This window comes from Ictalurus furcatus, chromosome 10, assembly GCF_023375685.1.
Source record: "Ictalurus furcatus strain D&B chromosome 10, Billie_1.0, whole genome shotgun sequence".
NCBI classification, from domain to species: domain Eukaryota; kingdom Metazoa; phylum Chordata; class Actinopteri; order Siluriformes; family Ictaluridae; genus Ictalurus; species Ictalurus furcatus.
Genome location: NC_071264.1, coordinates 2,481,206 through 2,504,899, shown reverse-complemented (window position 1 = coordinate 2,504,899; position 23,694 = coordinate 2,481,206). Strand labels below are relative to the sequence as shown.

The following is a 23,694-nucleotide window of genomic DNA, read 5'->3' as shown; positions in this document are numbered from 1 at the left end:
AAACCAAAAGGTCGCTTAGATATTGTGGCGCGAGACCATTTAGTGCTTTATAGGTTAATAAAAGTATTTTATAGTTAATGCGAGATTTTACTGGGAGCCAATGCAGTATTGATAATATCGGTGTGATATGGTCGTACCTTCTAGTTCTAGTTAGGACTCTAGCAGCTGCATTCTGGACTAACTGGAGCTTATTTATATTCCTACTGGAACATCCAGACAGTAAGGCATTACAGTAATCTAATCTAGAGGTGACGAATGCATGAACTAGTATTTCCGCATCATGTAGTGACAATATGTTTCTTATTTTAGAAATATTTCTGAGATGAAAGAAGGCTATCCTAGTAATATTATCTACATCAGCATCAAATGATAGGCTGGAGTCAATAATCACTCCAAGGTCTTTAACTGCTGCACATGATGAAACAGAAAGACCATCCAGAGTAACCATGTGATCAGAAAGATTACTTCTAGCTACACGTGGGCCTAATAAAAGTATTTCTGTTTTATCAGAATTAAGTAGAAGGAAGTTAGTTAACATCCAATGTCTAATGTCCTTTACACAATCCTCAGCTTTACTAAACTTCTGTCTGTCCTCTGGCTTCGCTGAAACATACAACTGTGTATCATCAGCATAACAGTGGAAGCTAATTCCATGTTTACGAATAATTTGACCTAGGGGTAGCATATATAAAGTAAAGAGCAGTGGGCCTAAAACAGAACCCTGTGGAACTCCAAAAGTAACCTCAGTACGCATGGAGAATTCACCATTTCACCAATTCCAGACTGCTGGGACTACGGCTGCTCCTAAGGCCATACAGACTTCATATAAGTCAATAATGAACTTTTTCACATTATCTGTTGTTACCCAGATGAGGATGGGTTCCCTTCTGAGTCTGGTTCCTCTCAAGGTTTCTTCCTCTTAATCATCTTAGGGAGTTTTTCCTTGCCACCGTCGCCACTCAGTGGCTTGCTCAGTTGGGATAAATTCGCACCTTTAATATCTGTATACCATGTTGATATTTCTGATAAGCTGCTTTGAGACAATGTCTATTGTAAAAAGCGCTATACAAATAAAATTGAATTGAATTGAATTGAACCATTTAGAGCTTGCCAAAAGGCATTTTGGAGACTTGGCTAACATATGGAAGACGGTTTTGTGGTCTGATGACACAAATATCGTTCTGTTTGGACAAAGCTCTGCAGTATATTTGGAAAAAAACACAATAATGCTCATCAACCTGATGCCACCATCCCTACAGTGAAACACGGTGGTGGTGGCATCATGTTATGCGGGTGTTTTTCATCACCAAAAGTGGCTGTCAAACAGGTCAGGATTGAGGGCAATGTGGATGGACCTAATTATAGGTCAATCCTAGAAGAAAATGATAATGAGTTTTTATTAGTCACATACATTACAGTGAAATTCTTCATTTTACATATTCCAGAATGTTAGGAATCAGGGGTCAGAGTGCAGGGTCAGCCATGATGCAGCACCCCTGGAGTAGAAAGGGTTAATGGCCCTGTTCAATGGCCCAACAGTGGAAGCTTGGTAAAGCTTGAACCCCCAACCTTCTGATCAGTAACCCAGAGCCTTAACCATCAAGCTACCACTGCCCCATTAAATCACCATTCCAATCTGTAAGAGATTTGAGACTGGGGCAGATGTTCACCTTCTAATACAACAATGACCATAAGAACACTGTCAAAGCTACACCAGAATGGCTCAAAACCAAGAACAAGAATGTGTTAAGATAGCCCAGTCAAAGCCCAGACCTCAATCTGCTTGAGCAATTTTGCCAAAAATAAAAGCTGTAATTGCAGCCAAAAGTGGTTCTACTGTGTCAGTCAGGGAGGTGAATATTCAAATAATTCAAATAACAAATCACAAATGTTATACAACTTGTACAAATCAAATGCTTAACACTACTGGAAGGTGCTGTGTCTAATGTATCATTAGCTGATGAAAATTTGTATTTACCGTTACGATATTGGAGCTACAAGTGTTCCATAAACCCATAACATTTCTCATGAACTCTTGCTCCAAATAAACAAGAAAAAAAGATAATAGCCTAAAGTGTTAGTTTGCTTTTCTTCTGCAACTGAAGGCAGGCATTACACTCCGGACTGCCTTGAGTGTTGTGTGAAAGAGATCTGACAACAGAAACAAGTTCAGAAGCAAGTGTGTATTATGTGCAGCTATGTGTGAAGTGAAAGTGTTCATCCGTGAGCATTTCTTGCTAACAGTATAGCCATGTCTACACCTTGGCTGTTATTTGTTATACATTTGTAACTTTCACTTATTATTTAGCATGGCAATTGCCATGACCATCACTTACAGTATTGTCACACAAAAGGCTCATGAGAAAAACAGGACAATCATGGTTATTTTGAAATCCTCTTGTCCTGTCAGTGCAGTAATAGCCCATGTGTATCAGAGCTGCTGCGTTTGGCCTGCTAGATTTCTTTTTCCTTTCACACATTGAAGGGCATGTGAAGATAGTTTATGTATTTTATTTCAGCAAGTCCAGTACAGTATGTTGATATGTTTATACATTTATACACTATGGTTACAAAGCTAATATAGCTAACAAGTAGAGGAATCCAAATGCACGTTAGCTTCAGGTCATGAATGACTTTCAAATTCTGTATTTTTTGATAGAAAGCAGAAATGATGGTTCTGTCAATTATGGCAAGCCACCCAAGCCCTGAAGCAGCAACGCATCCCCACACCATCACACCATGTTTCACTGTTAGCTTCACACCAGAGGTAACAGGACTCATCATCAGTCCCAACATTATCCCGAAAGACTTGGGGATCATCAAGGTGTCTTTTGATTTTTGGCAAATGTGATTTGGGCCTTTTTTGTTCCTCTTGGTTAGCAATGGTTTTCACAATGGATACCATTTCTGGCCAGGATGCTGACCTTATCTGCGCTGATTGATGCCTGCAGTTCCTTAGATGTTCGTCTGGGATCTTTTTCTGACTTTGATGAGTCGTCTGACCACTTCTGGCCAGATTCGCCACTGTTCAAAGATTTCTCCGTTTGGAGATAATGGCTCCCACTGTGGTTCGCTGGAGTCCCAGAGCCTTAGAAATTGCCTTGTAGCATTGCAACATTCCTTTGATAATTTTATAGAACGGGTCATAGAGGGTCATAAAACACATAAACAAGTCTGTTTAAAACATTGAACAACTTGACTTGTGTATATAGACTTAAACATACAGTTCACTATAATCTATGAACATACTTGTTTTACATTTCGAGCTGTAGTGTAAAATTAAAGAAGCAAACTCTAGACACGTCTCAGTTTTTTGTGTTTTGTGTTGTGACGAGAATAAAGCAGCTAAAAGATAGAGCAGTGTGCAGAGTTAGCAGAGGGACTCTGTTCTTTTTCAAACACTGCTTCCAATTAGTCACATCTCGATAGAGGAGCAGTCAGCATGGAGAGGTGCAGCACAGCTGTCTGAGTCCTCTAACTCATATGTAAAACTTATTATGAAAATGTCAATCTGAGAATAATTTGTAATGTTCATGCCATATGTATAATTTAAATGACAGCATACTGTATATACTCTCATCTATTACAACACACACCTGATGCTGACCCAGAACACTATTTTGTATGTATTTGATGCATTTATAATAAGAACATGCTGTTGTGAACCAGTGACGGTTTCTCATTTGAAAAATATAATGTAATTCCGAAATCGGTACAGTTCCTGCTAATGGACTTCTTAGACTCACACTCATCTTCATGCCCTTTCCATTGTTCCTGTTTTATTTGCAGATGCACAGAGAACGGTTCAGGTTCCCTCCCAAATCGCAGAAAATTTACTGGAGTTGCTCAGGAATAAAAATGAGTTCACATTCATAGCTTCCATCCAGCAGAAAGCATCCACATCTGGAGTTCTCTTCTCCATCCACGAGTCTGAGTACAGGTACATCTGTTTTTACTTACTTGCTGTTTTTTTTGTTGTTTTTTTTTGTGCAGGTTTTGGTTGATTGATGCATTTCATTAGTTTTAAAAAAAAACTTATGTACTATTTATCTTTGCTTGTCATGAATAAATAAGTAAACTATGAGCATGGCAAGCAACCCTGATGTTAAAGTAAATAATCTAGCTCATTCATGTTCGTTACACGGTAACACTGATGGTAGTGACAGATGCTTAATACCGTTCTGTGTATTTTATTACAACCTGATGTGGAGCCAAAAATAAAACCTTACATTGCTTTTTGTTAACCTTTGAATGACAGAGGCTTAGCCGTGCTAGCTAATTGATAATATGCACCGGAGCATGTCTAACACATTTTCAGTGAAGCTCAGAATAGCATCAGGTATTAAATCATGTCTACCTATTTGATCAGCTAAAGGAAACGTTGCATTTCGGAGCTCCCTGAAGTCTTCCATGTTGATTTATTTGCTATGAGGATTTATTGGCATTATGGAATAAAAGTAGACTTTTGGGGAAAAGAAGAGTTTTGAAATGAAACCTGTCATGAAATAAAAACAACAGAAACATGGCAGTTATTGTTAATCTATATATCTATATCTATATCTATATATATATATATATATATATATATATATAAAATAAACAATTCAATAAGTAAATACTTACTGTAAATTATTTCACAATATAGTATTGACTTATTTATATATTAATTGCTGCATTTACACATTTTATTATTTACAACGCCACACAAAAAGACCAAAATGTCCCGGAATAGGGAAAGTTAGATGCATCTAGTCAAGTTACATGTTACCGAAGGGATTTCTGAGCTGATAGAAGACTGTGTGACTCACAAAAACACTCACTTTGCAAAATTCGCATCAAGTACTTTGCAGGTTTTGGTGGATGAGGCAGTGTTGCCAGGTCTGTGTAACAAAAACAACCCAATGGCCCATTACAATGGTCTCTTATTAGTACATGTTTAGTCATGAATACAGTGTACACTGAAAAAAGTGGAACACATGGGTGGTCAGATTTAAGAGAATATATTACATATAGTTTATCTAAAAAATATTACGTTTCTCATGAAAACGTGATTTCAATGCTTATAATAAAGTTTCTAATTACTAGATTGAATGATCTGAGCGTGATCATTTCATGCAGTATTAATATTAGTTAACCCAGTGACAATGCTGGGAAATTGCTGTGGTGTAAGAGGAATAAAACACACTTCACATTTGGTTACATAACACCACCAACACTCTGTATCATGTTTCGTTCCCTTAGATACAGGCAAGGGGCTTTTTGAATATTAAAATTCAGCAGAAGGCACATTCCTAATGCAGATACAGATTATTTACAATGCAGTGTTAAAGCCTAAAGGCACATTTAAAAACGGATCCTTCAAAATACCACAGTAGAGCTGAGATGCGTTTTAGCCAGATGTGTGAAATAAACAAAGCATACAAATAAAGATGTCGCACAATTCCCCACTGGACCACCAAAACCCATCGTCAATTTACCCTATCATAATGTTACTGCTCCATGAGCTTGTTCCTACCACACCGTAATCATGACAGAGTGCAAGAAACAAATGACTTATTAGGGATGGAGTGCAACTAAATCTTATAATAGCTTGAGGTAAATAGCTGATGAAACTTTTCATTTAACTTCCTTTGAAGAACATGAAGTATTAGTTTTAGTAAATTCCATAAGTGTGTATGCATGTAATTTATCATTCTAAATGTTCAAAAGGCCTTTAAAGGATAGAAGATATAAATAATGGCCGATAACGAATAGAGGACGATCACTATAAAGCCGAGAGTTTGAGCACGGTTTGGTCTGTATTACCTATAAAAGCAGACTGAGCTGGTTTATGACTGATTGTTAAAGAGCTCTTGTGCTTGGCTGTAACAGCTGACTGTATTATTTTAGTGATTTGATTTGAGTTTGTGCAGGCAGCATTTTACAGCGCAAATAAAGCTCCCAGTGGAATCCCCTGAAACGCTTGCTTTTTTTCCCACTTGTGTACTGATTTCACTTTGGGGATTTTTACTTTTTTTTTTAAAGATAAGAATCATGTAACATAAGCTCAAGGAGACATACAATTGCAATCAAAATTATTCAACCCCAATTACAAATCAGGTTTATTTTTAGAATGTACAGACTTTCAGCTGTTTGCAATGAACAAATCAAACAAAAGTAACTGAAATAGTTCAACACAATGCATGCTTCAAGTGGTTTCCCCCAAATTCAACTGAAAATGCAACTTATAATGATTTCTCCAGTCTTAAAATTATTCAACCCCTTCATGGCAAGCATCTTTAGTACTTAGTACAGCACCCTTTTGCTGTTCTGACCTGCTGCAAACGAGATGCAGATCTTCTGCAGCGTTCCTGAGGAATCTTATCCCGTTCCTCCTGAGCAATGACCTCCAGTTCAGTAATATTCTTGGGTTTGCGTGCTGCAACCGCATTCTTTTTATTTATTTTACTTATTATTTTCAGTCAGGTGACTGTGATATCCCTGAAGAATCTTCTAGAACTTCTTCTGCAATCAAGCCTTGGTGGAATTTGAGGTATGCTTGGGATCATTGTCCTGTTGGAAGGTCCAATGATGCCCAAGCTTCAGCTTCCTCACAGACGACATGATGTTTTCTCCTAGGATTTCCTGATACTTCAATGAATCCATCTCACCTTCCTCACGCTGCAGGTTTCCAGTGCCAGAGGATGCAAAGCAGCCCCAGAGCATCACCGAGTCACCACCATGCTTGACTGTGGACAGAGTGTTCTTTCTTCATTCTTCTTCCTCCAGACATACCGCTGATCCAAGTTCCAGTTTTGTTTCATCATTCCACAGAACAGAATCCCAAAACTTCTGTGGATTATTTATATGATTTTGAGCGACTTTTCTTGTGCTTTTGGGTCAGTAGCGGTGTACATCGTGGAGTTCTGGCATGGAAACTTTCTGTGTTTAGTACACGCCTTACTGTGCTCGCTGAAACCTCAGTGTCTGTTACACCAAGTCTTGCTGCAGGTCTCTTGCAGTCACTCGAGGGTTTTTCACAACCTGCCTTCTCAGAAATCTGATTGCAGCCGTTGATAGTTTCCTTTTTCTGCCCCGTCCAGGTATTTCATACATTTTCTACCCCTAGCCATTTCAGGTATTTCATGTGTTCCAGCTCAAGCACACCTGGTGCAACTAATGAAGCCCTTGATTAGTTTAGCATCAGGCATGCTTGAGACAACACCTGTTTTGCATATGTGTGCTGTTGTGAGGGATTCTATTCAGGGGGTTGAATAATTTTGAGACTGGAGAAATCATTACAAGTTGCATTTTCAGTTGAATTTGGGGAAACCACTTGAAGCATTCATTGTGTTGAACTATTTCACTCACATTTGTTTGATCTGTTCATCACAAACAACTGAAAGTCTGTAAATTTTATATAAATAAACTTTGCAAATATATCTCCTTGAGGATACTGAAGTTTTGTTGTATTGGGTTGAAAAAAATCTTTTCTGGACATCACAGTCTATAAAAATATAGTAAGCAGTGTCACGTATCAAGAAACTCTGGACTCCATTTCCCATCAGCCACTGCACTGCACTAGTTGTCACATGACCACCTGCACCTGATTCACGTTTTGGTTAATGAGCACTCCTGTGTATATATAGTCCGTGTCTGCACGGTTTGTTTGTCTTTCGTTGTCTTAGACCCCTGTGTTCCATGTTTCCTGATCTTGTTAGTCTAGGTTTAGTTTTGCCACAGTATTCTACCAAGTAGTGTTTAAGACTCATGTTGTTTATGTCTTGGTGTTTGTTTCTTGCCACAGTGTGTTTAGTCAAGTTGTCTTAGTGTCTTTGTTTCTCGGTACGTTGCTTCAAATAAATGTCATTATCTGCACCTGCTTCTGGCTCAACCTCGACTTGTGACAGAACGAAAGACCCACAATCAGAAGCAGCAGATCGCCAGGAGGGATAACTGGGGCGTCAGGATGCCACCGATGTTCGTGGAGTATTTTGCTACGTTACGCCAACAGGCGGAGGATTACCAAGCTGCGCTACGGAAGCAGCAGGTCGCCAGGAATTATCTGGGCTTCAACTTACCTCCTATGTTCACGGAGGACTACGCCATGTCACGCCAACAGGAGGAGGAGTCCGGGTACAAGGGGGAGTCTGTGGTCGGGGCTAGTACCATCTCCCACCCTCCCTCCCCTATTATGGATCTCGCTCCGCTTTCATGCTCCGCCGAGGACGTCGCTCCGCTTTCATGCCCCGCCGAGGACGTCGCTCCGCTTTCATGCCCCGCCGAGGACGTCGCTCCGCTTTCATGCCCCGCCGAGGACGTCGCTCCGCTTTCATGCCCCGCCGAGGACGTCGCTCCGCTTTCATGCCCCGCCGAGGACGTCGCTCCGTTTTCATGCTCCGCCGAGGACGTCGCTCTGCCTTCATGCTCCGCCGAGGACGTCGCTCTGCCTTCCTGTTCGGCTGTGGACGTCGCTCTGCCTTCCTGCTCGGCTGAGGTCGTCGCTCGGCCTTCCTGCTCGGCTGAGGTCGTCGCTCGGCCTTCCTGCTCGGCTGAGGTCGTCGCTCGGCCTTCCTGCTTCACTGAGGATGTCACTCTGCCTCCATGTTCCGCTAAAGACGTCGCTCCTTTTCTTTGCTTCTCTCAGTATGTCGCTCCCCCTTCCTGCTCCATGGAGGACATCGTTCCCCCCTCATGCTCCACGGAGAGCATCGTTCCTCTCTTGGGCCTCGCGGAGAACCTCGCTCCTCTTCCTGGCCTCACGGAGAACCTCGCTCCTCTTCCTGGCCTCGCGGAGAACCTCGCTCTCCCCTTGAGTCTCATGGAGAACATCACTCCCCTCTCCTGTCCCGTGGAGGACGTCGCCCTGCGTTCATGCTCTGCCGAGGACGTCGCCCCGCTTTCATGTTCAGCTGAGGAAGTATCTCAGCCTCCCTGTGCCGTTGTGGAAGCCAGCCGGCCTCCTGGTTTTGCTGGGGACATTTTCTCCAGGGGGCCAGGACCACCAGATGGAGGACGTATAATTTTGGGCGCTCCGGGAGTAGCGCCCTTGGGGGAGGGTTCTGTCACGTATCAAGAAACTCTGGACTCCATTTCCCATCAGCCACTGCACTGCGCTAGTTGTCACATGACCACCTGCACCTGATTCACGTTTTGGTTAATGAGCACTCCTGTGTATATATAGTCCGTGTCTGCACGGTTTGTTTGTCTTTTGTTGTCTTAGGCCCCTGTGTTCAATGTTTCCTGATCTTGTTAGTCTATGTTTAGTTTTGCCACAGTATTCTACCAAGTAGTGTTTAAGACTCAGGTTGTTTATGTCTTGGTGTTTGTTTCTTGCCACAGTGTGTTTAGTCAAGTTGTCTTAGTGTCTTTGTTTCTCGGTACGTTGCTTCAAATAAATGTCATTATCTGCACCTGCTTCTGGCTCAACCTCGACTTGTGACAAGCAGTCTATTCAGACAAAGTTCCTAAGCCTATTCTTGATCAAGGATCAACGCTGCTTTGTAGTGGACCTGAGTGTACGTGTCACTGCCTTGGATCCAGAGCTGACTGACCATAAAAGCTCTCAGAATAGTTACACATCACCTCACAGCACAGGCTACAACCAAATTCAAACGATGATATGTCAAATTGCTCAATCACAGTGATTCTACTACATTGGCATGTACTTGGGTGCTCATTCACCCTTGAATCTATATTTACTTTTCTCCACTAGGATGCAGGTTGTGCTGTCAGTCTCTGCATCTTTTTTTTTTTAAATGATAGAAATGAGCAGTCAGATCCATGCCACTGCTTAAGTGATGTTGTGAATGCACGTCCAAAGTGGTGACAAGCTACAGCTAACGTCCTGCCTTGTTACTCACACAGCTGTTAATGTTCTCTTGACTTGAAAGGAGATTGCTCTGAATTGTGTTAATTGTTTTAGGATTTTTACATAAGGCACATTGTGCAGATGTTACTATGGAAACTGCTAAAGCTAAGCAGAAGTCATATGACTTCATTTGACTACTGTTGAAAATGGCATTGCTGACTGCTGAGCGTCCAAGAGAGTGTAATTGGATAGTAATAACGGTAAGTCTACGTTGGCCTGTCAAAGTAATTAAAATGAAATTAATGTATGCATGAGGGAGGTATTTTGATATTATCACCAGATCAATGCACTTAAATCACACTCAAAATAACTTTATATTAACTATTTTTTGCATGTCTTCGCGTTATGTTCAGATACAATGTTCTATTATTTCTGTTATATACATATTCTCTATTCATATAACATATAACAAAACATTATACTGATATCAGGACAAAACTATTCTATTCTATTCTAACCTTTGCATCACAGAGACACTGTCTGTCGCCATTTTTAAAATGGAGCTGAATCCTGACTTCCAGCTGAGCATGTAAGTGAGAAGGCACAAGTGGAGTGAGCTCCCGAGCATTTTATCTTTTAATTGTACTTTTCAGGCAACCTGAAACTTTTCTAAGACATTTGGTGCGCTCCTTTTCAATTACTCGGTCCACGACTATAGCCAGAAAGGAATTATGGCTTCTGAAAGACTACGGAAATCTAAATCTTCACCGAGCATGACGAGTCATGGTGACAAGCTACCGCTGGATTTTGAAAATCTCCGCAACACTTTAATAGCGGAGCTAACATCTACCATCGCAGTTCAGGTGAAAGCAGCTATTGACTCCGCTCTGGCCCCAGTTGTTGTGTCGTTTGAGAGTTTTAAATCGGGCATTGAATCACAAGGACGGTGTATTGACGAGCTTGACCAGCACCTGAACGATTACAGTGACCGCATTGTAGCACTGGAACAGACGGTGCTGAAGCTAACTTTGGCTAACAAACAACTCACCGAGAAAGTTGAGGATTTAGAGTCCCGCTTGCGGCGCTGCAATCTCCGGGTCATCGGTATTCCGGAACGAGAAGAAGGGAGCGATCCGGGAACATTTATGTCTAAATTTTTCCAGGATGTGCTCAGATCAGAAATCTTTCCGACTGCTCCATTGCTGGATAGAACGCACTGCATTGGCCCCGTGCCCTCGGAGGAGCAGCGAGAGAATCAGAGGTCCAGAGTGATGATTGTGCGGTTTCACTACTTTCACGACAGAGAAAAAGTTGTTCGACGCGGGAATTGGAATCAACTTTTCCATCAGGGCCGTAAGGGCTTCATATTTCCTGACTTCAGCTCCAACATCGCTAAGAGGAGAGCGGCCTTCACTGCGGTGAGAAACAACTTGCGTGAGAGAAATGTGCGGTCTTCTCTCAGATACCCTGCTCGCCTTCGGATAGACCTCGGTGATGAGACGCTACAATTCGACTGTCCCCAAAAAGCGCAACGATGGTTTAATGAACGGTATCCTCCATCTTAATCTGTCTACATAACAGTTAACCGATTTATTAATACCTGTAATGGGACTGTAAAACTATGCGGAAAAGGTGGACTATGTGGACAACTATATCAGTTTCCATGTAAATCTACAGGTTGCCTGTGATACATAATGACTGTGTGTTGTTTTTTTTTTTTTTTTTTTTTTTTTTTTGCTCGGGAGTGACTTCACACAACAAGAATAGGTACGGTTCACAAGTATCGGATGTTCCAGTGTTGTAGGGTTCTGCCTCCATTGTTTGGGAATGGAGAGAAGATAATTGATGGTCAGTGGGTGGTGGGGTGGGGGAGGGTGGGGTGGGATAGGGTGGGGTGGAATGTTGTTGTTGTGAGTTTTTCTCCTTGTTTTTTTTGGGTTTTTTTTCCTTTTCTTTTCCCCCCCTTTCCTTATTGATATCAACCTCCTGTACTCCATTCTGTACTAATCTAAATTGACGGAAAATACCCAAAGCTCATTCATATTCCTAAGTTGGAATGTGAAAGGTCTGAATTAAAAGATCCAAGGTTTTGACACATTTAAAACTACAAAAACCTGACGTTGCATTTCTTCAGGAAACTCATCTCCATCTCAGGGATCAACGCAGACTCCAAGCTCGCTGGACATCGCATATGTTCCACTCCAATTTTGATTCCAGGTCCAGGGGAGTTTCTATTTTGATAAGTAAGACTGTGCCCTTTTCTTTTGATAAAGTTATTTCTGATGTAAATGGTAGATATGTGATTGTGGAAGGGAAAATTTCACAAACACCAATAGTTTTGGTGAATGTATATGCCCCGAATTTTGATAACGCTCCTTTTGCTCAGAATTTGTTGTCAAAAATTCCTGCTTTGAACACGCATCTCTTGATATTTGGGGGAGATTTAAACCGTTACTGACCCGGTTTTGGACAAATCTAGCGCTGTTGCAAAGGCTCCCTCTGCAATTCTCAAAGGTATTCTCTGAGTTTATGGCTCAGAATGGTTACGTTGATCCGTGGAGGTATTTTATCCCCACAGTGAGAAAATATTCTTTTTTTTTCTCACGTACATGAATCTTTTTCTCGCATTGATTACTTTCTTATTAATAACTCTAATTTCTCGGGTTGTAAACTCTGAATATCTACCAATTGTTATTTCAGACCACGCTTCTTTAAGTCTTGACATTCTTCTACCTTCACATCGCGCCTTTCGTCCACCATGGAGGCTTAACTCTCTACTTCTATCCGATTCAGCGTTTTGCAAGTATATTTCTACTTCAATAGATGATTTTCTTCTTACTAATCAAACTGATTCAATCTCTTACTCTTTACTTTGGGAAACTTTAAAGGCCTTCCTAAGGGGACAGATAATCTCTTATTCTGCTCATACCAATAAGCAACGCAAGGATAAGAAAAAAGAGATATCGGATAATATTCAAGCCATTGATGACCAATATGCTCTCAACCCGACCCCTGAGCTGCATAAACAAAGGCTTAATTTGCAGGCGGAGTTCGAGTTGTTATCGACAGGTGAGGCGGAGAGGCTGTTGTTACATACACGTGGCAATTATTATGAATATGGAGATAAGGTCGGTCGGTTGTTGGTTCACCAACTGTCCCCTTAGCAGAAAAACACCCCCAAAGTATAATGTTTCCACCTCCATGTTTGACGATGGGGATGGTGTTCTTGGGGTCATAGGCAGCATTCCTCCTCCTCCAAACACGGCGAGTTGAGTTGATGTCAAAGAGCTCCATTTTGGTCTCATCTGACCACAACACTTTCACCCAGTTGTCCTCTGAATCATTCAGATGTTCATTGGCAAACTTCAGACGGGCATGTATATGTGCTTTCTTGAGCAGGGGGACCTTGCGGGCGCTGCAGGATTTCAGTCCTTCACGGCGTAGTGTGTTACCAATTGTTTTCTTGGTGACTATGGTCCCAGCTGCCTTGATATCATTGACAAGATCCTCCCGTGTAGTTCTGGGCTGATTCCTCACTGTTCTCATGATCATTGCAACTCCACGAGGTGAGATCTTGCATGGAGCCCCAGGCCGAGGGAGATTGACAGTTCTTTTGTGTTTCTTCCATTTGCGAATAATCGCACCAACTGTTGTCACCTTCTCACCAAGCTGCTTGGCAATGGTCTTGTAGCCCATTCCAGACTTGTGTAGGTCTACAATCTTGTCCCTGACATCCTTGGAGAGCTCTTTGGTCTTGGCCATGGTGGAGATTTTGGAATCTGATTGATTGATTGCTTCTGTGGACAGGTGTCTTTTATGCAGGTAACAAGCTGAGATTAGGAGCACTCCCTTTAAGAGTGTGCTCCTAATCTCAACTCGTTACCTGTATAAAAGACACCTGGAAGCCAGAAATCTTTCTGATTGAGAGGGGGTCAAATATTTATTTCCCTCATTAAAATGCAAATCAATTTATAACCTTTTTGACATGCGTTTTTCTGGATTTTCTTGTTGTTATTCTGTCTCTCACTGTTCAAATAAATCTACCATTAAAATTATAGACTGATCATTTCTTTGTCAGTGGGCAAACGTACAAAATCAGCAGGGGATCAAATACTTTTTTCCCCTCACTGTATTGCTCAGATTATGCAGTCCAATGGTGCATTAACCCCGGATCCTGTAGAAATTAATTCAACTTTTAAAAGCTTTTACTCCTCTTTATACTCAGCTGGATCTCCTGACAATTCAGGTAACATGGACCATTTTCTTGGAAATATTGATTTTCCCGGAGTTGACCCTCTATTGGCATCTGAGCTTGACAGCCCCATCACCTTAGATGAGATCACTAACTCAATCAACTCATTGCAATCTAGGAAATCACCTGGCCCGGACGGGTTTCCTGCCGAATTTTATAAGAAATTTCATGTTGTATTGGCCCCATTACTTCTGGCTGTATTCGAGGAATCCTTACAACTAGGGACGCTGCCACAAACATTGAGACAAGCGTCTATAACTCTATTGCTTAAAGATGGGAAGGACCCAACATTATGTAATTCGTACAGACCTATTAGCCTCCTCAATGTTGATGTCAAGATTTTAGCCAAACTTTTGGCCTCTTGTTTGGAGGGGGTTCTCCCTAGCATTATTTCAGAGGCGCAAACCGGGTTTATAAAAGGACGGCATTCCTTTTCTAATATTCGTACTCTACTTAGCATTTTGTATTCGAAACAAAACAGCGCCTTATCTGAAGTGGTCATCTCTTTGGACGCAGAAAAGGCATTTGATAGGATCGAATGGGAATATCAGTATATATATCAGAAAATCAGATATTTTCTATCAGTTTTTATCAATTTTAAATCCATCTCGGCCTCAACCATGGCACCTATATGTAATAGCCACCTCTTTCCCCCCTCCTTTATGGATTCCACGTTCTCTTTGTGGGAAAAGAAGGGTCTGAAACGCTTTGAGGATCTTTTCATTAATAATGTGTTTGCAAACTTTTCTGAATTATCCTCGTCATTCAGCCTGCCTCCGTCTCACCTATTCCGTTTCTTTCAAGTTAGGCATTGTGTCTCCTCCCTATTCGCTGGTTTTCCCTCCTTACCTACAAAGTCTACATGGGAAGAGGTGTTCAAGCTGAATCCTCTTAAGGGTGGCATTATTTCACGGATATATGCAACGATCTGGTCACAGGACGATTCTTACAATATCAAAACCATTAGTGCTTGGGAAGAGGAATTGGGCCTGGAGCTTGAGGATGATTACTGGGGCAGAGCGTTAGATCATATACGTACCACCACGTCATGTGCTAGACTTAGTTTCATACAATTTAAAGTGGTCCATAGAGCTCACCTCTCTAGGAGTAAACTGTCTAAAATATATCCCAATGTTCCTGACGTGTGAAAAATGCAAACTTTCGCCCTGTAACCTGAGTCATATGTTTGCACTCTGTCCCAAATTGCAGAACTTTTGGAACTCTTTCTTCAAAACTATGTCCGACGTTCTTAAAATCAAATTAGATGTCTGTCCTTTAATTGCCATCTTTGGTGTTCCATCTCAGCGTCAACCTCTGAACCATAAAGAAGCTAGTGTTGTGGCCTTTGCATCGTTACTTGCTCAGCGCAGAATACTGTTGTCTTGGACCTCTCCACAACCCCCCTCTATATAAGTCTGGCTTAAAGATCTAATCTTCTTTTTAAAACTTGAAAAAATCAAGTACAACATCAGAGGCAGGGGTGACTCATTTTTGGGAAAATGGGCACAATTTATTACCTACTTCAATGATGTACGCACACTGGTGGTGGATTGAAGAGAGGTGGACTATGTTTTAGTGGACTAAAACACAAAACAACAACAAAAAAAAAAAAAGGGGTAAGATGATCAGGAATTACAATTCCTGATCATCTTACCCCTTTTTTTTTGTTTTTTTTGTTTTTTTTGTTGTTGTTTTGTGTTTTTATGTTTTAGTTTTTTTTGTTTGTTTTTGTTTGTTTGTTTGTTTTTTTGTGTTTGTTTTTTTCTCTGGTTGTTTGTTTATTGTTTTTTGTTTCCCCCTTTCTTTTGGTTTTGGCTGTGGTTGTTTGTTGGGTGGGGTGTTATGTAAAATGTAAATTTTCAATAAAAATTCTATAATCAAAAAAAAAAAAAAAATGGAGCTGGCAAACATATAGCTAGCTAACTGATTATTGATGTGTGTCTAATTTCAGATTTCTTTTGAATCTCTCATTAGGCCACACCTTCCATATTTCCTCTACCCTGTCCTACGAGTCTTGTCTTGGTGGTCTAGAAATAGTACTGAGACATCTGGCCTCTTTATGTAATACTGCTGAGACTCTGCAGTGTCTCAGTACAAACACACACACACACACACACACACACAGGTCTGTGGAATTCTGGTTCTGATGCAATCTGATTCCTATTCGAACAGACTGCATCCAGAGACACAGCACAATCTGTTGTGTGTGTGCTCAATAAACTCTATTAAATCCTAACAAATTGTGAAAAAATTGGGCAATTGTTTATGGCAAATGAGAAATGCAAACTACTCAGGCATTGCACACCAGCACTAACATCACTAATTATATTGTTATTCTTTGGCACCTATCTTTTGCACTACCAGTTATATTGGACACTTCCACACTAGAACTGTGTACTGGTCGGCGCTATACACTGTCACTATGCCTGTTGTCCAGTTTTAGTAGTTACTCTACTGTCTTCTGTTGTTTGCATACATTTGCACGTGCACTTTATATGAAAATATGTAGGTCTTATTTAGTTCTATGGTGTCTCGTGTAGTTAGGGTGTTGTTTTATGTAGCACCATGCTCCTGGAGGAACATTGTTTCATTTCACTGTGTACTGTACCAGCTATATATGGTTAAAATGACAATAAAAACCACTTGACTTGACTTGAAGAGGACAGGTAGTGCATTCCTCCTGAAGCTGGCGTATGTTTGCCCCACCCTCTCCATGTCATATCACAGCAAACGAGTGACTCAATTTGGATAAAGACCCACACTCTCCCGCGTTCACCTTCTCCGGCGTTCTAATCAGAGACACCTGTTCCCATTTACACTCGCAATCACACCACACATAAAAGAGACTGTTTGAACACAATGTCTTTGTGAAGTATACGCTCAGTTGCGTTTGTCTCTGTCGTAACCAAGCCGTTCTAAGTGTTCATATTCTGGTTTTGGACTTTGTTTACTCTGTTGACCTCGATTCTCTGCCTAGCCTAGTTTATGCCTGTTTACCTGATTGTATGACCCTTGCCCTTGTGGAATTTGGAATTACCATTTGGACTTGTCGTGTTTGGATTAAACTTCATAACCTGCACTTGCTTCTGTCCGTGCCACCTTTACGTGACGCCTCCAACTGGTACCTGGGGAGAATTTCCTAGTGGGTGGAAATTGGCAAGAACAAATTGAGGAGAAAATGGGATGGAAAAGCAATTTTTTAAAAAAACTTGCAGGACATTTTAAAGCTGCTTTTATATTGTTTGGTTTGTGCCTGTGCACTGCCCTCTTCAACACAGACCACAGCTTTCAATAGGGTTTAAATTTGGAGACTGAGATAAACATTGCAAAATGGTGACTTTGTGTCCCTCAAACATTTGTGTTGCCTTGGATGTATCTTGTTAAAATCTATTTATGGCCGCATCCTAATATTATGGCAGAAGGGTTTTAAAATATCATTGTCCGTAATGCAATTCATGAAGTCCATGGACATTCATGAGACAGCCCCAAATCTTTCATCAATCCACCACCATGATTCACAGAGGGTTTGGGTATTTTTCTTTTAATGTAGTCCCAATTTTTTTCAACAAGCATGCTGATTGCATGCATGGCCAAAAGGTTGAAGGATTGTGACCTGAGCGTGAAGAACATTATCAGTAAGTGTGGTTATTAAGTGCTGTGAATGGTGCATGCACAAGTGTGGAGCAGTGAAGTGAACGTGTGGAGTAATTCTGTTTCTGTTCCCTTTGTCAAGCACTGACAAACGCATGCTTAATTTCCCTTTGCTCTCCAAGGTATACACTTTGCAGTCCAGTTTTTGGGACATTGGTATTGGGATAAGACATGTCCTATCCCACTTCTATAATTGGTCACTTTCATCCAACCCCCTTTCTTCTGAAAGCACAGACAGGAGACTAGAGCTGAACTAAGTATGCAGCTAACGTGTGTTGGACAACAATGTTTTATGCACATAAATCCACAAGTTATCCCCACTTCCACATAGATCCCGATGCGTGTTCATGAGAGAACCATGATGCATGCATGCCGTGATGAAGCGAGAGCAGGCAAAAAAATGCAAGTCCTCCTATATATAGAAATTACAGACATCTATGTTACAAAGATTGTTCTGTGACTCAGTTTGTGGACAGCGTCCCTCTTCCTCTGCTGTAAACAGTGCAGTACTTCTGGCTCCCGTTGTGGATGGTCTCGCGGGACCTGTCCGCCCTCGTGGATGTTTTTTTGTCCGCTCTCGTGTCAGCACAATGTTTTGGTTACTGGACTGTAAATGGAGGGACAGAAATCTCATCCAGCTTTCGTTATAAATATTTTCATTTGTGTTCCGAAGATGAACGTCTTAAGGGTTTGGAACGACATGAGGGTGAGTAATTGATGACAGAATTTTCATTTTTGGTTGAACGATCTCTTTAAACTTTTGAACAAGATACAAAGTTTGTATTTGAAAAATACAAATCAAAGTCTTGATTTGAAATGAGAAATTGATTTCAACCTTATTTAGCTGTATTTTCAGCTTTGATTTTGAGCCTGTCACGAGTACCCCTTTAAGCAGCGCGCTGTGGAGCATGTGGGCGCGCGTGCACGAGCAGGTGCGCGAGCACCTGCTTTTCCCTTGTGGACAATCGTGACATTTCGACACGTGCATTTGTTTATGTTTCTGTTATGTCTCCTCCCCGTTCTGTCATTGGTTGTAGTTTCACGTGTGTCTGAATTGCCCTCAGCCGTCAGCCATTACAACACTGATTATCTCCGCATATATACAGCGCGCCTTCCAGCACACGACGCGGAATGTTGAATGAGTTATAATAGATTAGTTTAGAGTCCTTATGATAGATAACCACAGTCAGTCCATAGTTTCATGTTTAGAGTCATAGTCATAGTCATAGTCATAGTTCATGTCATGTTTCATGTTTAGGTTCGTTTGTTAAGTTCACGCTGGTTTCTCCGCTGCCAGTCCCTCGCTGTTGTTTCTGTTTCATGTTTGGTATATCGACCCTGTATCCCGAGACCACGACTTTGATTCCTGCCTTGCCTTGTTTATGCCTGTTTGCCGATCGTCTGAACTTGGCATGTTACTGGATTACGTTTATGGATCACGTTCTGGATTTACCTGCCTGTGTGTCTCTCAATAAAACTGTTCACACTGTGCTTGCATCCTACCTTATCTCCGTTACGTCACAATACGTGACAGAGCCTCATTTACTGCTACTGAGAAGAAATGTAACAGCAGTAGATATAAATATGAGTTCTAAAATAGACAAAGAGAACCTTTAATTTAAATGAGAAGTGTTATGTTTGGAGAAAGGGAAACACTGCATTCTAGCATAAGAACCTTATCTCATCTGTGAAACATGGTGGTGGTAGTATCATAGTTTGGGCCTGTTTTGCTGCATCTGGACCAGGACGACTTGCCAGGACATTTATCTGTGAACTGAATCTCAAGAGAAAGTATATCATGCAGCAATCACTGACCTCAAGCACGCAAGTCGTTCTACCAAAGAATGGTTAAAGAAGAATAAAGTTAATGTTTTGGAATGTCCAAGTCAATGTCCTGACCTTAATCCAATAGAAATGTTGTGGAAGAACCTGAAGCAAGCAGTTCATGTGAGGAAACCCACCAACATCCCAGAGCTGTTCTGTACTGAGGAATGGGTTAAAATTCCTCCAAGCCGATGTGCAGGACTGATCAACAGTTACCCCAAACGTTTGTCTGCAGTTATTGCTGCACAAGGGGGTCACACCACATACTTGAATGATACTTGAAGTATGTGAAGGTTCACATACTTGTACCACTCACATATATGTAATATTGGCTCATTTTCCTCAATAAGTAAATGACCATGAAGAAATGTAGAAAATCCTAAAGGGTTCACAAACTTTCCAACACCACTGTATATATAACCTGTACATGCCGTGGTCACTCTAGAATGGATTTTTATTATGTGATTTCATTTTTGTTTTAATGATCTCAGATATTAAATGATGTATATTATTGAATATTTTCTGTTACCCTTGACACATTAGTGCCAAGTCAACTGGCAATGGAAACTTTCCCTCTTACTGGTTGTTTCTCTCAGAATAAGCAAGTAGTGGAGGACAGAAAAAAAGCACCTCTTGGCTTGTGAAGCCTTGTTTGGTATTCTACTGAGCAGTGTGTCTTTCAGGCTTCATGCATATTAATGCCTACTGTTTGGAAGGAGAGTTGAGGGAAACGTGATGGTGATGTGGAAAAATAAAATACCAAGCTCTGCTCAGAAAGGATCTCTCGTTCAGTATAAGTGGAATAATGGCGTAATTTCTGATTCTACTGTTGATCTAAAGCCTTTCTTTCTTTTATTGGAGGAACAAAATAGAAATTTGTCTTGTTAGACTTGATAAATGACCACTTCAATTTTTAAATTGTTCATGATGTGACCATGCATTTGCAGAGGCTGCAGCGATGCTATGTGGGCTTAAACAAACAAACAAACAAAAAAGCTGAGGTTGTGGGTGTACCAAAGGCCCTACTGATTGCAGAGGTTGTAATTATTTTGCATGTAGATATTGTATTAGATTGTGTTACTAGTTAGTGGCACATGACTGCACATACTGCACCGGTGGGGAAGTCAGTCAGAATGACTGGTTTTGAAGATGTTTCATCATTCGTCCCTGGAGCTCCAATCAGTTTCGCTGATTGATCCAAGTCAATATGAAATGCTAATAGTACTGATTTAAGGTGCTGGCATTAAAATGGGGAGAGGTTTTTTTTAATGTAATGTTATTGTAATGTAATTATTACACAAGCTGTTTGAGAGGTGGATATCTTCACAGATGGCACAACTGGCAGGGAATGTTATTCAGTCTGCCACTGAGAATAACACAGAATAGCAGGTTGGTTGTTATTAGCGATTCATGTAAAAACTGTGCTCTTTTCCCTTCCAGCTACTTCGAACTGGAGAGCAGTGGACTTAGGGAGGAAATCCGCTACAAATATCGCCACAAAGGAAAACAGCGATCTGAGACCTTCCCATATAGACTAGCTGATGGTCAATGGCATAAAATCGCTTTGTCCATTAGCGCCAGTCACTTACTGCTTCACGTGGACTGTAACAGGTAAGCTTTATTATCACTCTGTTGAGCAGGTTCCTTCTGATGTCATCCTTATAGCTAGTTCAACTACTGCACTGTATGTCAGTTTGTATCAATTTATGTAATACCTTATGCATTTTTTATGTTATGGCTAGCTATTTATGTTTGCTACTCTACAGATGTATGCTAACAATGCATATTCCAGCTACCGAAGAATTTTTACTATAGCATGTGTGTGATCTTTATGTAAGGATTGTTGATAACCATGTGGGTGATTTTCCCCGGTGGAATAATACTGTATATCTGCCATCAGACAGATGCTCAGCAGGGGGGCTGACATGCTCTGCATGTAGAGTACCTCTGTTCCTGTTCAAATATTTCTGTTCACTACTTAGCACTGCTCTGTCTTTTCAGCTAAGTGATGATCAATATAAACAATACTGATAGAAATCAGGCTCCAGAGACTGTTGCTGTGCTTGGGGCTCCTCTTGATGGCTGGTGTGTGTGGGTGTGCGTTTATATGTATATGTATATGTATTTGTGCAGGCTGAAGTAGAAAGTTGGGGATGGAGGCAATGGAGCAGCCAATTTACCAAACTGCCATTTGTAATGTTTCATTTTGGGGAAGCTGCTTTCACATTACAGCCAAATTGGAAACAAATCGGACTCACCTTTTTCTCGCAATGGATTCATGAATATAATAATATTTTTAAGCATGTAATATACACTTAGCCTCAGATTCTTGTTCTTGGCGGACAGGAGTGGAACCTGATATGGTCTTCTGTTGCTGTAGCCAAGCATTGATGTGTTGTACATTCTGAGATGCTTTTCTGCACACCATGGTTGTAAAGAGTGATTATTTGAGTTACTATATTCTTCCTGTCCACTCAGACCAGACTGGTCATTCTTCTCTGATCTTTTCATCAACAAGGTGTTTCAGCCTGCAGACACTCTGCTCACAGAATCATTTTTGGTTTTCACACATTCTGTGTAAACTCTAGAGACCGGTGTGTGTGAAAATCCCAGGAGATCAGCAGTTTCAGAAACACTCGGACCAGGCCATCTGGCACCAACAACCTTGCCATGGTTAAATTGGATGGTGAGTGTATATTTGGTCTCGCGAAGAGTATCACCATGTGTGTTTGGGGGGTGGGTGGGCGGATTACAGTTTGAGATAAGGAGCAGAGTGGCATTCTGTTTGTAGGCCATCATTTTTTTAAAAGGCTTTTTAAATGTCAGGACAGTCTGAGTCATAATCCCGTACAGAATTGATTTTTGGGTTGTACCATTGTAGGATGCATATTTAACCAATTCACATATTTAACCCAGGGCTCAGAACTGACAACATCGGAACGAGTAGTGATTTGAGCACAAATGATGAATCAGCTGCGTGGATGCAAGCACCCACCCACTAGTCACTTATATACATATCATATGCATAAGACACGCCAAAATTTAACCTCATATTCATCTAATTTACATGAAAGGCTTTATGCTACAATAGTGAGCCAAGGAAATATAAGGAAAGGGAGACCTGAGGGGGAAAAAACAGTTCCAGAATATAACAGCTGTTCATGGCCATATTCAGTTAGAAAGCTGAATCACGTTCCCACCTCACCTGCAGGTAGATAGGTAAACTCTATTTATAGCTAGGTTAGAGCTCAAAAATACCATCTTTAACTGACAGTTTCATTATGGCTGTGTTTATAAATCTAGCCAATATATGAGCCAATAAATTTCCTTCCAGTAACAGGTTATTTAACTGCAAATCAACAAATAGTACGCTATAATTTACACACCCAGTGACCTGACACAAGATTGATCATAAAGATTTGCAAAAGACGAATACTTCATGAATAAAGTAATAACTTTCAGTGGAAATTGTGTGTGCTCGTTTTACACCCTCAATTCCAAAAAAGTTGGGACACTGTAAATAATTGTAAATAAAAACAGAATCCAATGATTTGCAAATCTCATAAACCCATATGTTCTTCACAATAGAACATAGAAAACTATCAAATATTTAAACTGAGGAAATGTACCATTTTAAGAAAAAAATAAGGTAATTTCTAATTTCATGGCCGCAACAGGTCTCGAGAGTTGGGAAGGGAGCAACAAAAGGCTGGAAAATATGCGTTACTAAAAAGAAACAGCTGGAGGAACATTTTGCAACTAATTAGTTTGATTGGCAACAGGTCAGTAAGATGATTGGGTATAAAAAGAGTATCGTAGAGAGGCGGAGTCTTTCAGAAGTAAAGATGGGATGGAATCTGCATGGAACCATATGTTACTCTAAAACTTCTATATACCTTTCAGCATTGATGGGGCCTTTCCAGATGTGCAAGCTACTACTGCACCCCCATACCATCAGAGATGCAGGCTTGTGAACTAAGCGCTGATAAAAAGCCGGATGGTCCCTCTCCTCTTTCTCTTTAGTCCATGGTTTCCAAAAAGAATTTAAAATTTCGATTTGTCTGACCACAGAACAGTTTCCACTTTGCCTCAGTCCATTTTAAATGAGCTTTGGCCCATGAGCTTTGGATCATGTTCACATATGGCTTCATCTTTACATGATAGAGCTTTAACCAGC

At 40.9% G+C, this 23,694-nt stretch overlaps 1 protein-coding gene across 3 annotated transcripts in view; it reads left to right on the top strand.

Annotated features, from left to right (window-relative positions):
- The window catches only part of LOC128614110 (protein kinase C-binding protein NELL1-like), a 213,726-nt gene that overhangs the window by 30,962 nt on the left and 159,070 nt on the right, over nt 1-23,694 (top strand). For all 3 annotated transcript variants that reach the window (XM_053635404.1, XM_053635403.1, XM_053635402.1), the window contains exons 3-4: nt 3,790-3,940; nt 20,958-21,128. In XM_053635404.1, the coding sequence (XP_053491379.1) occupies nt 3,790-3,940; nt 20,958-21,128 (322 nt within the window). The remainder of the gene's footprint in view (nt 1-3,789; nt 3,941-20,957; nt 21,129-23,694) is intronic.